Consider the following 13,715-nt stretch of genomic DNA (forward strand, 5'->3'; position numbering starts at 1 on the left):
TTCAACTAAAAGGACTCCCCTTCCCTCCCTCTCACTCTCAAGCATATCAGAATAGGTATATAAAATAACGGTGGATTAACACTCCCAGCCCACACACACACACACACACACACGTATGTATATAGGTGTGTAAACAGGTTTGTGTCGTTATCATCTCATGTGGACACACAAACACGCACAAACTCACACACACAACTGACAGGCATTATCTCCGCACAACCAATACCGACACACAGAATCAGAAACAGAAGAGGAGCAGCAAACACAGGGGGGGGTAGTGAGAGGGAAGATGCTACACACACACACACACACACACACACACACACACACGAGTGTATACAGAGGACACACACAACACACAAAAAGAGGGAGGGAGCAGCAAACACAGGGGGGACAGTGAGAGGGAAGATGCAACACAGAGGAGGCAAGACAAGGAACACACAAACACACACAGGAGTGTGTACACATAGTGGTTGTGGCTCTCCTCTCCTGCAGGATTAGGAGGTCATGTGATCTGGCACAGGGACACTGAGGAGTTATCAACCCAAAACCCAGGATAGAGGGGCTCAGTGAATGTGGAGTGGAAGGTGTGCAGGTGGGTGAGTGTGTTAGAGGAGACGCTGTAGAAGGACAGAGTGCCTGCTGGCCAGTCCAGGTACACTCCTACTCTGTTGGAGCGGGAGGAGGGGGCAGGTATGGCAGTCTCCTTATTATTGTGGCAGGCAGAGTAACTATTATAAGAGATCCTCAGATTCCAGGACTTGGCATTCCATCCAAACCTGCTGCTGCTCCCTTTCCTCTCCATGCTTTTAGAGGCCACTGCTACCTCATCCCCATAACCACTCCACTCAGCCTCCCAGTAGTAGCGTCCAGACTGACCCGTGCTGACTAGACTCTGACCCAGACTGTCACATCTCTCTGGGTGGTGTCCAGACAGACCCTCTCTACACAGCACCTGAATGTAGGAGTCAAATCTCTCTGGGTGGTCAGGATACGGCTGCTGCTGCCCAAGTGTCACCTTTCTGTTCCCCTCAGAGAGAGAGAGACGTCTGTGTGCTGTGTTTGGGTCCAGTGTGAGCTCACAGGCATCTGCACACAAGAGGAGAGGAGAGAGGAGACAACATCCTCATCAGAACATGGGGTAGAACAGGACATGTGTACAACACACACACACACACACACATACACACACAAAGACAGTAAGACACAGACACACACTCCTGTGGACACACACACACACACACACACACACACACACACAGACACAGAAGTGTGTGGCTCTCCTCTCCTGTGGACACACACACACACACACACACACACACACACACACACACAACCACAAACACACAAAGACAGTAAGACACAGACACACACTCCTGTGGACACACACACACACACACACACACACACACAGAAGTGTGTGGCTCTCCTCTCCTGTGGACACACACACACACACACACATACACACACACACACACACACACACACACACACATGCTTCCATGTAAATGATGTGAACAGCTTTTTTTCAGGAACAGTAAAATCACTCACATTTTCTGGGTCCTGGTTTAATCCTGCACTCTCCTCCATGGTCATACCTTAAGAAGGATGAGAGAAGAAAATGCAAGTTTTGACACATCACTGAGTTTACAGAGGGAGAGAAAGGGTGTTTTTCTTCACCACCACCACCACCACACACAGAAACAAAAATGCATGAACTCTCTCTCTCTCTCTCTCTCTGACACACACACACACACAAACACACACACTAGAGGCCTGCAAGCCCGTCGGGACCCAACGGACCCCGACACAATATGCAAATTAAGGCCGGGTACGGGCTTTAAATGCAATTAATAGCACAGGCTCGGGTAGGGCTCAGGCTTAACACTAGTAAAGTTGGTTTTATGTATTCATGATTTTTTCAATTATGTCAGAATTCATGTCCAAAAAACATTCACGCTTTTTATTTGGTGGAAACGGCATGAGGCAATTCTCCCAATGCTACACTTGCGTGGTATGTCTTAAGTGTCCCTGCAAGCAGCAGCCCCAGTGAACGGAACTTTAGCACCGCGGGCCGGACGCTGGAAGTGAGGCGGACCTCGCTTAAGCCATCCACAGTGGACGCGATTGTCTTCCTGCACAGCGCAGCGAAATTAACAATCATGGATGGACTGTAAATAGGCCCATAGGTTTGCCTGTGTTTTTTTGGGATTATGTGGACCTGCAACTCAAAGAAGGTGAGTGTTTTCTGTTACTTTGTTAGGTTATAGCTGTGTTGGAAGCGGTCTATAGTAGGCTACTTGCACTTGTTGCCTTTATTAGGTGAGCAATAGCCTACATTTATTTGATTGTTATTTAGCCTACTAAATATTCAATTCAAAGTGATTGCTCAATTCCTTTATTTATTTACACGGTGCTTACTAAGTTGGCTATGGACAAGGAGCTCATGTGTGCTGCTCATTTATCTACTCCCGCCGCGCATACAGATTTACCGATGTCATAGGCCTATGCCTATCCTGGCTGTCCTTTACATGCTGCTTTTGCGACATCCAGTTATTTCGACATTGAGGTCTAATCAAATTCATGAACGCTTGTCTTTGCAAGCGTTAATCATGTGTTAAAAGTATTATTTGTTTAATTGTTCATGTTGGCTTTCTGAGAAACCATTATAGTCAGGGGGCCAATTCTGAAAAGGGCTTCCGTTAAGACTTTTGCGGATATGTTTTGGTACAAGCGGTCAACCTATTTTTTTAGTTAGAAGACACCCATAGGTAAGATATTATGGTGGTTGTCAAGCTAATTTTTTTTTTTTTTTGACTTGTGCAAGCAATTTCAGGCCAATTTTTTGGTTTCCTGCTCAACATGACATGCCCACGATAAATGTTGAATATCTCCATAACCACAAGGAACATATAGATAAAAATGGTATGGAATGAAAGCTAACACTCGTGGGATGTCTGCTGAAGTGTCAGAATTAACATTTATTGTACAGTATAAGAGACAACAGACCTAGAACATGAAAAAAACAATCTCCGCCTAAAGAGAACCAGTTTTCAAAGTGAATATCAGATTGGAAACATAACATAGCATTCCAACCTCTATCAATCAGTACCCCTATCTATGGGAATGAGTCAAGCCAAGTTTAAAGCTTGTAGGGAGAGACAGTGCACTGCTGCACATGTTGTAATACTTTAATGTTATGGCGGAAATGTAGAACTGTAGATGGTGGTCTATGGTGCTATTTGACTTCATTAATGTACCAGGTTGTGACAAATTGTGTTTAATGGACATATCACTATAGTTATCAATTCTACCCAAACATAACTGCTCTCTCAGTTCTTTAGGATTAGAGGTAAGTAACTAGTTAGTAGTAATAACTTATAGTCGTATGGCAAAGGCATTTTTCCCCATCCAAGCAGTGGTGCTCGGGTATAGGCAGCCAACAGAAGAAGGCACATGAAGGATGGCATGCTTTCCCCCCAGCTTTTAACCACAGAGGTCAGGTGCTTGGAGCTTGGTGAGTACAGGTCAGGTGCTTGGAGTTGACGATATGTGGATGTGAGGAAAGTGGAAGTCAGTGCAGTACCAGGCAGTGTCGATGTCCCTGACCAGGACTCAGACTGAGCACATGGACATGGTCCCTGGGTACCTTCTGTAAAATAGCCCCACATCATCACACACCCTTCACCATAACTAGAGATTGCCATGGTGTTTTGTTCAGTTGGCCTATTAGCTGGTTTGATTTGCATTGAGCTCAATGAGCATCAAACAGGCTAATAGGCTAACTGAACAAAACTGAACAAAACACCATGCCAATCTCTAGGTATGGTGAAGGGTGTGTGATGATGTGGGGCAATTTTAGTTCTAAAGACCAATGGAACTTTATCACGATGCATAGTATCCTGGATCCATGAAATAAGTGGCCTTTAAAAATAAAAATCTGCCTGCCTCTATGGGAGTTGAGAACATAGGGTTAACATAGGGGTGCCAATACGTATGACCCCAGTCTTTTAAGGAAGAACATTTATTTATTCATGATACATTATTCATTGCAAGGGGGGCCAACACTTTCAGCCATGACTGTATGCCACTCATTTCAATTAAGTAATCATGGCAAGAAGTATATTCACAATAAGAAATGGCTGACCACACATTACATTTCCCAGAATGTCACTGTCCATAGTATTCTTAACACATTATCACATATTAATCTTGACTGAAATTGAATCTTAAATGCAATAGTTAAACTATATTTACGGCTATACTATAGCTGTTATATTATTGTGTTATTTACATTGACACCACACACCATCAAGCAGATGACTATCCATAACAGACTTGGCCTGTGGGCTGATTTTAAAATCTTAGATCACTTGTAATGCTTCTGACAGACGTAATGATAATCTGAAGATACAGTATATCATGATGGCCAGTACTGCCATGGTGATAAATATTATGTTTCACTACCATCATTCTGCAGTAATCCTATTCATTTAATAGAAATTTAAACCTATAAAAAAATCCTGAAATCTTTACTCCTGAAGCTCATATCCTGTCCATAAGAGGGGTAATATAGTTACTCAATGTAAACATGCATAATGTGTCTGTATCTCCCCAAGAGACAATACAGACAGACAATAGGAGGCTCAATCACACCATTGGGATACTCAACTTTGTGATACTTTCAAGTGACTATAGGTCAAAGTCAAATTGGGAAACGCAATCAACTTTGCATTAGGCCAAGAAAAAGTGAACTTCAAAATGTTCTTTATATTTTGAGAATGGGCTTCTCCTTAATGGTATATCTGACCATATTCAGAAAATCATCAACACAATATTTTTGCCCATCACCTGGTAAACAGTAAGAAGCCACAATTAACAGCTAAGAGAACAAATACTTATTAGAAAATCAAAGAAGCATTTACCCATAATCCATAGAAAATGATAGCTCACACATTGAGTACATTGCATTTTTTCGTGTGTAGGCCTACATAATTCTTACTTGTCATGACAATTCACTCAAGTTGTTATTAGATGAATAAAATTAGTGTAGTTTACTTGACTCCTTTAAGTTATCCCAACACAAAATGCAATACATACTGTACAATATACTAATAACTCCAGTTGAATGACTTATTTACACTCAAATTAAATGAGTTGCCAAACTCAAATGTCAAGGCATCCGGTTTACTCAAATAATTTAAGATAAGTTAGCTTCCCAGGCTTTACAGTATACTCAAATAATTTGAGTTCAGTTAACTTCCCGGGTTTTACAGGGGAAAAACATACCTTTGCCATACGACTATAACAAAGTTGTTATTGCTAACTAGTTACTAACCCCTAACCCTAAAGAAGTGAGAGCAATTATGTTTGGATTGAATGAATAGCTATAGTAATATGTCCATTAAATATCATTGTGTCACAGCCTGGTATATTAATGAAGTTAAATAGCACTATACACCACCATCTACAGTTCTACATTTTCATTCTAACATTTAAATATTATAACTTGTGCAGCATTGCATGTCTCTCCATACAAGCTTTTAACTTCGTCTTCACAACCACCCTGATATCTTACCTATTTGTGTCTTCTAACAAAAAAAAAATAGGGTGACACTGACAGCTTGAACCAAAACATGTCTGCAAAAGTCTTAACGGAAGCCCTTTTCAGAATTGGCCCCCTGACACAACAGTGGCCCTTGTGGTGTGATACTCTTGTGGTATTTATTGATCATTATTTTGTAATGATCATGCTTGCACACAAGTTGGATTATATTGCACATTTGCCCAAAATTACAGTAGGTAACATGGAAGAAAAAGGAAGCACTTTGGGGGAAAAATCCGCTTTTTCCATTTTTAAGAATATAGTGTTAAAATGGACAAAATAACATTTTCTAAGCTGACAACCTGTCTAGAACTCATGTTGAGGGGTTAAATATCAATACTGGATGGGTTGTATGCTTGTACCAAAAAGTGTCCGACAAAGTTTTAATATCAGTTTTGGCCCCCTGACTACCTCCAACCCTCCCAGCCAGGACTTCCCTCCCAGGCTGCCCCCCTTCCAGTTGTTTGGGGGCAACTGCTCCCTCCCTTTGCCCCTCTACCCTCTACCCATTCCATGCCCGGAGCCACGCTGGATTTCCCCGCACCATCAGCTTGGGCACCCAGCAGTGCCATGGAACAACATTCCATTCCATCTGCCTACTCATGCCTATCATTTCATGCCATCAACCTACTCATCATTTCATGCCTATTCATGCCTTATCTGCCCATCATGTATACTGTGTTGTATGTTGTATCGTGCTGAATATTGGATATTAATCACGTAAATGGTATTCTAACAGTTTTCTTCCAGCCCAGGTCCAATTCTTGCTTTAAGGCTGCCACAGATAGGATGAAATGATCCCTTGGACCCATGCATCAACATCTCTACTGAGACCCATGCAGCAACAGCTCTACTGAGACCCATGCAGCAACAGCTCTGCTGAGACCCATGCAGCAACAGCTCTACTGAGACCCATGCAGCAACAGCTCTGCTGAGACCCATGCAGCAACAGCTCTGCTGAGACCCATGCAGCAACAGCTTTACTGAGACCCATGCAGCAACATCTCTGCTGAGACCCATGCAGCAACAGCTCTACTGAGACCCATGCAGCAACAGCTCTACTGAGCTCTGAGAAATGCTGCAAAAGCTCCACTGATCCCCGACACCCATCGTTCTCATGGCTCGTGCAACACATGAATGGCCGCCACTGCTCCAAGCAAGCGCAACACAGTTGTCACTCCTGTGTGCTTGCGTGTATCACGGTGTAGTTGAACCACGTCCAACTTGATCACGGTGCTCCGTAAATCCTAGTTATATTTCACTGAGCCCAGCAGCAGGCACAACACAATCTGGGCCATTGCTCAAACGTCCACCCCGCTTGCACAAATCTGGAGGCACGCTACACCTCCACCTGCCGCGTGGATGTAATAGTCACACACTTAGCCAGCACCGCATGCACAGAATGCAGATGCAGGATATGCCAGACCCCTGCGCTGCTCTGATAACTCACAACCTGCTCATGATCTGGAATGCAGAGTTTCCACCTTAAGTCATGCAGGAGGCCCACATTTATCATAGCAACAGATTCTGTTCCAGGATCACTTTCAGCCTCACACTCATATTTGCCATTTGGCCGTTGAGATGTAGTGAGGAAATGTGGCATAGTACGGTTAATCTGGCATAGATTTGCATCCACTTGTCCTTATCTACAAGCCATGGATCATAGTAACCTAAAGGTTCATATCAAACAGAGCATATTGACCAATCAGTAACACTGACTGAATTATGCTTAATTGAGCCTCCCCTCCACTCTTCTAAATCACCTTTCTGTCAGTTTATTCCAGTTTCTAGAACATACTTTCCATAACATATTTTCTTACAGTCCTTCCACTTCTATTCTAACGTACATCGCTGCAGCCATGGCGATTCTACATTCTCAGTCTCCTATTATACTGCCACCAATCTGGTCAACAGAGAAGATGCTCACTCTTTCCTACACTTAATCACTACATCTCATATCATTACACAGTCCTCCCCATCCAGCTCACTTTCCATCACAGATGCTTTCCCCACCGGTCTCAGGCTAAGTTGGGCAGATACGCACTATTCAGCCTTCACTTCTAGTCATGAGCACAAACGGATCCCTAGCAATGGAAATTGTATGCTTGGTCATTGGACCTTGGACACCTACTAATCTACACCCCTCAAGGGTTAGTTGAATGTAAGATATCCGACTAGTTTATCAGGTCTCCAATTCCTGTTTAATTTCCCTCTCGTAGCAGCCTCTGATGAAAGCGCTCATGGGGTGTTAGCGGACATCACTCACAGTCACATGTGATCTCCACTATTGGCATCCCAGGACCGTGGCCAGCTACCAAGCCAAACTCACTATTCTCTGCACTCAGTCTAAGCAATCCAATAAGTGAACTAGTGAAACAGCATCAGCCCCTTCAAACTAACAGACACACTTCTCATAGTGGGCCTTATCCCCTCTGCAAGTGCATCATGAGCTTCCTCATTGGGAGTTGAACATATGCAAATATGAATGTGCTTTTCCTTACACCATGCAAGTGGTCTTTATTGCCCCCTGTGTTGTGGACATTATTAATGTATTTAAATTATTTATCTATCTCTTTATTTACCTACTAATTGTTCAAAGCTTGGTTCTCCTTCACCCATCAGTGGGTCACTGTGCAAGCTGTGCCTAATCATCTTCTGTAGCCTGGGCAGACATGGTTGCCCATCTTATGCTATGAATTCTAAAACTTGCTTTAAATAAAGTGCAAACTGTTCACAAGCCTCATATGTGTATGTAAGTCTGGGGGATTGCCTTTTACTTGCAGTGCTTAAAGGGCCACATCATGCCCAGTTTAATATGTGGAAGGGAATCATCTGGAAATGTGACAAAATATTCAGTCTCCACACAGAAAGCTCTCCAACACAGGACACAAATGGATGAACAGCTCCACTAGAAAGTAATCTAAGATGTAACACATCTCACCCCAACGTCTCTAGTTTACAGCCGGGATCATTCAGTCTGTCTGTGAGCTCTCTGACACCCGAGTCTCCTGGGTGATTGTAGCTCAGATCCAGCTGTTTCAGGTAGGAGGGGTTTGATTTGAGGGCAGAGGACAAGAGAGAACAGCCCTCATGTGTGATGAGACAACCAGACAGTCTGAAACAACAGATGCTCTTTCTTAATCATAAATGAAAGAAATGCAGTAAAAGGTATACAGGTCATTTGCTTAATCAGTCAGTTTGACTGACAATCCCTAAATGTCACCATTTAACATGACAAGTGCAGATCAATATAAATATTCACAGATGTACAATTTGACATCACACACAGGCACATTGGTTTTTCTTCCTGGTGGTTAACATACAGTACTATATTACATAACATTCCTAATTACTGACCTCAGTGTCTCCAGCTTGCATTGTGGATCTCTTAGTCCTGCACAGAGCAGCTCCACTCCTTCATCCTGCAGGTCATTGCCACTCATGTCCAGTTCTCTCAGATGGGAAGGTGCACTTTGCAGCACAGATGCCATCATTTCACAGCTTGCTTTAGAGAGGTGACACAGATTGAGCCTGTTTCAAAGGAGAGTGGAAGGTCAGTCTTTGAACACTGGACATTTTCAGGCCATCCTTCAGCACCATGAGGTCACTGTATCTCATGAGGATTGACACAGGCACAGATGTGTGTAGCACTCACATTATGTACACAGCAGGGACATTGACTGGAGAAACACTACATTACACAATCTGCAGCCATGTAAACAACTTGTTGCTGTTGTCTTGTAGTGTCATGTGGGCAGCAGGGGTGATTCATGTTCTAGGGCTTAACTTAACTTACGGCAAATAATTGTTCTCTTCCTGATTGATCAGATAAGACTAAATGTATCTAACTGACTTTTGCATTCTCTTTTCCACTATTCTGAAATGCTTGCATCAAGGTCAAGGTTCCTTTATTAGGTCTCTCAAGGGAGAAATGTGTTTTGGATAAGGGGTAAGCTGCCACAGCCACAATACACAACACATCACAGAACATAGCACATATGTTATACATAGAGTAAATAAAAATATAAAATACAAAAAGGGCACACATTCACAGTCATCCGTCATGCCATAAATGGCACTCACATCATGTTAAAAGCCCAATAAACAGCCCATAAATAGCACTCTCTCTCACCCAGTCCCATTAAGCACAATCCCAAAGTAGACACTCACTCTCTCTCTCTGTACTCTCCAGTCACACACAGCACATCCATACACCACAGCCTCAGCACATCTCCACTCAGTTCAGCCCCCATACACAGCCCCCTATTCAGCACTTAGTATTGGTTTTGGGCCTTCCTACTGTTCTGCCCACGTTGCCCATTCATCATGTTGACTGACAGGGGGACAGAGGAATGTTTGTAGTGATTGTGCTAAACAGAAAGGGACCCTGTACCTCCTTCCTGTGTTCATGAGCTCATATTCTTGGTACAGCACATGGGAGGGGTCAGATAGAATTCTGTCAGCCTGCTGTAGAGTGGACTGCTCAGATATGTCTTGGAGAGTGAGGGGAGCAGGGCCTCCATCATTTGTCCAGCTGCTTTGACCACATTACGTAGTTGGGCCTTGAACTTAACTGTACGATTTCAAAACCAGCTGGTGATGCCGTAGTCTATAACAAATGAACATGATGCTCTCACAAATCCCAAAGACTCTGCAAATGGAGACGCTGGTGGATTTTTGTTCAAATATTTGCCACGTGTGTGCCAGATAAGATCTTTATGAAAGAGGACCCCTAGATATTTGTAAGATGTTAACTGTCAGATGTTGTTGCCAAGTATGGATATTTTCAACAAACGAGTTTTACGTGGAATGAATCAAACATGACTGAAATATTTGGTGTGGTTTTCACCCATCCGTTTCTACACACACAGCATGGGGAATGAACAATGTGTACATGTAATAATGGAGGACAGGAGTGAAGTTATCAGCATGAGTGAGTTCAAACGGTAAAATGCAGATGAAAGCTCATAGCGACCGCCATTAGGACGCGCCTATGAGCTGCCACATCACACTGGGAATCTATAGAGAGCTGAAACAGTGGATGCCAGGCCGGTGGGAGTTCCTCTGCAAATGTTTTAATAAGAAAAGCAGACATGCCATCTGGCCCTGTTGCCTTGTTAAAGCATGCAGTTTTAAATACCCTGGTAATCACCTCTGGATCTATTGTTATTCTGTTAATATCAACATGACAATGTACTTGATCTAAAAGTGCATCCTGCAGGTCAGAGCTGGGAAGGTGTCCCTTGCAGCACTGATGCCATCATTTCACAGCTTGTTTTCAAAAGTTGCCACTGACTCAGTCTGTTTTAACACATACTGCAGCTGATGATTTATTCCAAAGATTTACAGACGGGCAGCCAACAGTGCCACCATATGTGTGCACATACAAACCTTAAAGACTGCAGTTTACAGTGAGGGCTACTGAGTCCTGTAAAGAGAAGCTGAACTCCAGACTCCTTCAGGTCATTGTGACTCAGGTCCAGTTCCTTTAGGGAGATGGAGGACTGCAAAGCAGAGGCTACAGCCTTACAGGATTCCTCTGTTAGCTCACAACCAGCAAGTCTGCATAGAGTGAGAGGGCAAGAGACAGACATCAGAAAACAGAATGGTGGCATGCATACATTCATATGCTTATCATTATTATCAACATTATAAGCTTTGAACACCCCCCCCCCCCCCACACACACACACACCAAAAAAAAAAAAACAACACTTATTAACATTCTTTACCAGACATTGACACATTATCATACAAATAAAGAGGGAAAGGAATAGAAGATACTGACTAAAATAATAGTTTCTGTTTGTAAGAATAGAGTTGTGCTGGAAATAGGTTTTCAGCACATAGACATGGGTAGACTGACTCAGTCTGTTTTACCACATACTGCAGCTGATGATTTATTCTAAAGATTTACAGACAGGCAGCCAACAGTGCCACAATATGTGTGCACATACACACCTTAAAGTCTGCAGTTTACAGTGAGGGCTACAGAGTCCTGTAGAGAGAAGCTGAACTCCAGACTCCTTCAGGTCATTGTGACTCAGGTCCAGTTCCTTTAGGGAGATGGAGGACTGCAAAGCAGAGGCTACAACCTTACAGGATTCCTCTGTTAGCTCACAACCAGCAAGTCTGCATAGAGTGAGAGGGCAAGAGACAGACATCAGAAAACAGAATGGTGATATTAATACATTCATATTCTTATCGTTATTATAAACATTATTAATATAGAAATAATAGAGGACACTGATTAAAATAATAGTTTCTGCTTGTAAGCATTTAGTTGAAATGTAGTTGTTATTCTGTTAATATCAACATGACAATGTACTTGACCTAAAACTGCATCCTGCAGGTCAGAGCTGGGAAGGTGTCCCTTGCAGCACTGATGCCATCAGTTCACAGCTTGTTTTCAAAAGCTGGCACTGACTCTGTCTGTTTTAACATGTACTGCAGCTGATGATTTATTCCAAAGATTTACAGACGGGCAGCCATCAGTGCCACAATATGTGTGCACATACACACCTTAAAGTCTGCAGTTTACAGTGAGGGCTACAGAGTCCTGTAGAGAGAAGCTGAACTCCAGACTCCTTCAGGTCATTGTGACTCAGGTCCAGTTCCTTTAGGGAGATGGAGGACTGCAAAGCAGAGGCTACAGCCTTACAGGATTCCTCTGTTAGCTCACAACCAGCAAGTCTGCATAGAGTGAGAGGGCAAGAGACAGACATCAGAAAACAGAATGGTGGCATGCATACATTAATATTCTTACCATTATTATCAAAGGTTTTTAGCTAAAATCTTAATAATATCTTTAACAGACATTGACACATTATAATACAAATAAACAGGGAAAGGAATAGAGGACATTGAGTAAAATAATAGTTTCTACTTGTAAGAATGGGGTTGTGATTGAAATTAGTTTTCATCACAGAATCCTCTTCCTGCAGCAATTACAGACTTTGTAGCCTGACCGCTTCATCTCTAAATGAGTCTTGTTGCAATGTGTTGGGTCACTGCCTAGTTTTTTTTTTTTTTAAAGATTATTTTTTTGGGCTTTTTATGCCTTTAATTGGACAGGACAGTAGAGAGAATGACAGGAAGTGAGTGGGAGAGAGAGTCGGGGTGGGATCCGGAAAGGACCCGGGGCGGGAATCGAACCCAGGTCGCCGGCGTACGGTGCAGGTGCCCCAGCCAGTTGTGCCACTGCCGGGGCCCACTGCCTAGTTTTATGATGAATATTAAAGCAGTAATATCAGATATGAATATGAGAAAAACAGTGTGCAAAATGAGATAATACAGCTTAGGTCTTGTGCAGCTTCCCTGCAAATGGACTCCCACTATCATCCCAACATCAGTGTCCAGCTCCCTGCGTGGATGTACAGAGGTCTATATGTGCATGGACACACTAGCAGGGAGCACTGAACTGATCTGGGGTCAACTCCCTCTCATCAACACAGGCTCAACAATCAGAGCAAATGTTTCTCAAAACTCTTCTATGCCCTCAGTCTGAATGTGTAGATAAGACTTCTGTGAACTCTTTCAGAGTTTTACTGACCTCAGTTTCTCCAGGTGGCAGTTTGGGTTTCTAAGACCAGAGAGCAGCTTCTCTTCTGATGTTTGCAGATCACAGCCACTCATGTCCAACTCACTCAGTTGAGAATTATATGACTGCAGAACTGAGACCACAACATCACAGGAGCTGCGTTTGAGTCTACAGCTGATGAGTCTACAGAGAGAGAGGAAACACTTTAAGCAACGCGTCCTCTACACTCCTTACATTCCAAACTCAGATTGACAGAGCAAGATGATAGAGAAGATAAAGATGTTTTTAGATCCAACAGAATGCGCCAGTCAGTGTGCACCGTGCAAAATACAGACCTCACTTTACAGACGTGATTCAGTGGTTGATGGAGCAGTTCTCCTCCACAGTCCTGAAGCTCACTGTCACTGATGTCCAGCTCTCTTAGCTGGGAGTTTGCCAACTGAAGAATCAAGGCCAAAAATCTTCCTCTCAGTTTACAGCCAACAAGTCTGTAAAACAAACATGTAAATCAGAGAGGAAATATAAAGAGTGGAAACTGATATTTTTAGTGTCTAGTTACAGTAATCCACTCT

At 43.1% G+C, this 13,715-nt stretch overlaps 1 protein-coding gene across 1 annotated transcript in view; it reads right to left on the minus strand.

Moving 5' to 3' along the window:
* Nucleotides 1-13,715, minus strand: part of LOC134087480 (NACHT, LRR and PYD domains-containing protein 12-like) — a 100,038-nt gene that overhangs the window by 63,110 nt on the left and 23,213 nt on the right. The window contains exon 15 of the mRNA XM_062540997.1: nucleotides 8,963-9,136. Coding sequence (XP_062396981.1) covers nucleotides 8,963-9,136 — 174 coding nt within the window. The remainder of the gene's footprint in view (nucleotides 1-8,962; nucleotides 9,137-13,715) is intronic.

Source organism: Sardina pilchardus, chromosome 1 (assembly GCF_963854185.1).
Source record: "Sardina pilchardus chromosome 1, fSarPil1.1, whole genome shotgun sequence".
NCBI lineage: Eukaryota > Metazoa > Chordata > Actinopteri > Clupeiformes > Clupeidae > Sardina > Sardina pilchardus.